The sequence below is a fragment of the Bombina bombina genome, chromosome 11, assembly GCF_027579735.1.
Source record: "Bombina bombina isolate aBomBom1 chromosome 11, aBomBom1.pri, whole genome shotgun sequence".
Lineage (NCBI taxonomy): Eukaryota > Metazoa > Chordata > Amphibia > Anura > Bombinatoridae > Bombina > Bombina bombina.
Genome location: NC_069509.1, coordinates 10583072 through 10585571, shown reverse-complemented (window position 1 = coordinate 10585571; position 2500 = coordinate 10583072). Strand labels below are relative to the sequence as shown.

The window sequence follows — 2500 nt, the reverse complement described above, 5'->3', positions numbered from 1 at the left end:
TGTGCTAACTCCCTTTCCCCATAGACTTCTATAAAGCTCGCTAAACAAGCCTTTTCTTTTTTCCTCTCGAGTGCTAACCCAAAGGTGCGCTAGACCAACTGCCCTAACCCAAAGGTGCGCTAGGCCAACTGCCCTAACCCAAAGGTGCGCTAGACCAACTGCCCTAACCCAAAGGTGCGCTAGACCAACTGCCCTAACCCAAAGGTGCGCTAGACCAACTGCCCTAACCCAAAGGTGCGCTGAACCAACTGCCCTAACCCAAAGGTGCTCTAGACCAACTGCCCTAACCCAAAGGTGCACTAAACCAACTGCCCTAACCCAAAGGTGCCCTAGACCAACTTCCCTAACCCAAAGGTGCGCTAGACCAACTGCCCTAACCAAAAGGTGCGCTAGGCCAACTGCCCTAACCCAAAGGTGCACTAAGCCAACTGCCCTAACCCAAAGGTGCGCTAGGCCAACTGCCCTAACCCAAAGGTGCGCTAGGCCAACTGCCCTAACCCAAAGGTGCGCTAGAACAACTGCCCTAACCAAAAGGTGCGCTAGGCCAACTACCCTAACCCAAAGGTGCGCTAGACCAACTGCCCTAACCCAAAGGTGCGCTAGAACAACTGCCCTAACCAAAAGGTGTGCTAGGCCAACTACCCTAACCCAAAGGTGCGCTAGGCCAACTGCCCTAACCCAAAGGTGCGCTAGGCCAACTGCCCTAACCCAAAGGTGCGCTAGACCAACTGCCCTAACCCAAAGGTGCGCTAGACCAACTGCCCTAACCCAAAGGTGAGCTAGACCAACTGCCCTAACCCAAAGGTGTGCTAGACCAACTTCCCTAACCCAAAGGTGCGCTAGAACAACTGCCCTAACCCAAAAGTGCACTAGACCAACTGCCCTAAACAAAAGGTGCGCTAGACCAACTGCCCTAACCCAAAGGTGCGCTAGGCCAACTGCCCTAACCCAAAGGTGTGATAGGAATACTTCAAATGTTCTTTTTATTTTAAATATAAATATTTACTATATATAATTGTATATATTTTTGTATATATCTATATGAATCTTTATAGATATGGATAAGGATATAGATATATATTGTATATACAGAAATATATATATAAAAAAATCAATAAAAAATGAAAAATGTGTCAGCGCTTATATAGAATCTCATAGAAGGTAGCAATAAATATTTCAAATAATAGTTAACTATATCAATAAAATTAATATGTCCTACTAATAACATGTATATAGATACAAAATACTGAGGTTAAAAATACAACTACACTGTGTGCACAATTATTAGGCAAGTGACTAAATCATCACTTTCATGTAATAACACGCACTTGTGATTGCGCTTGAGCGATGTTATTAGACAATAGCTAATATTTTAGCACTCTTTTTGTAATATAGCCCAGAATTACTGTAGTTACCATGGACTAAATAACACACATAAATATCAAACCAATCTAAATAGAAACTATATGTATATTAACATGTGTCATTAATTATTGTGATCCATGGTCCCCAGATATTGGAATCTTCAGATCTAGTGACTTCCCCAGTCACACTCGAGTGTACAAACACCCTGCACGGTGACCCTGCACAGGTACTTGGGCATTTTGGTTCTGCCATCTCCATCTTGCCAGATCTAACTGGAGACCAATTGCCAGATCTGGCAGTTGGCGCTCCATATGAGAATCAGAATGTTGGAGCCATCTACATATTTCCAGGGCAACACGGAGGCTTCAGGACTTCCTACATTCAGGTGAGGAAATATGGTGAGAACTCTACCAAATATTATTACTGATGGTCCCACCCGCAAACTTTCCCTAACTGGAGCTTATTATATCCTCTGTCATCAGTTCCACCATATCATATTTTACCATCAGCTTAACCACTATTCCTAGTGTATTGATCCTGCCCCATCATTATAACTGCCTTCAGCAGACCTACTAGCCACCCCAGTAGACCTGCTAGCCACCCCAGCAGACCTACTAGCCACCCCAGCAGACCTACTAGCCACCCCAGCAAACCTACTAGCCACCCCAGCAGACCTACTAGCCACCCCAGCAGACCTACTAGTCACCCCAGCAGACCTACTAGCCACCCCAGCAAACCTACTAGCCACCCCAGCAGACCTACTATGCCACCCCAGCAGACCTACTATGCCACCCCAGCAGACCTACTAGCCACCTCAGCAGACTTAGTAGCCACCCCAGTGTTATAATGTCCCATAAAACACAGACCCCTGAAAATCAGAAAGTTCTAAACAGCTGAACATGCAGATCTATCCTACATCTATCATCTGATCTTAACAACTTAATTCTTCCCCAGCGTATAGCAGGCAGCGCAGTCAGCACAGGTCTCATGTACTTTGGTCGGTCTGTAACTGGAAATTTGGACATGACAGAGGATGGGATCCCAGATGTGTCTGTGGGCAGTGAGGGCAAAGTCCTTGTGCTGAGGTAGGTGTGTGTGTGTGTGATACAGGGTATTACTGTGTGTGTGTGTGTGT

General features: G+C 45.7%; 1 protein-coding gene across 1 annotated transcript in view; it reads left to right on the top strand.

The window, feature by feature from the left end:
* Window positions 1-2500, top strand: part of LOC128642148 (integrin alpha-M) — a 592220-nt gene that overhangs the window by 279638 nt on the left and 310082 nt on the right. Inside the window, exons 14-15 of the mRNA XM_053694828.1 lie at window positions 1514-1750; window positions 2320-2450. Of these exons, the coding sequence (XP_053550803.1) occupies window positions 1514-1750; window positions 2320-2450 (368 nt within the window). The remainder of the gene's footprint in view (window positions 1-1513; window positions 1751-2319; window positions 2451-2500) is intronic.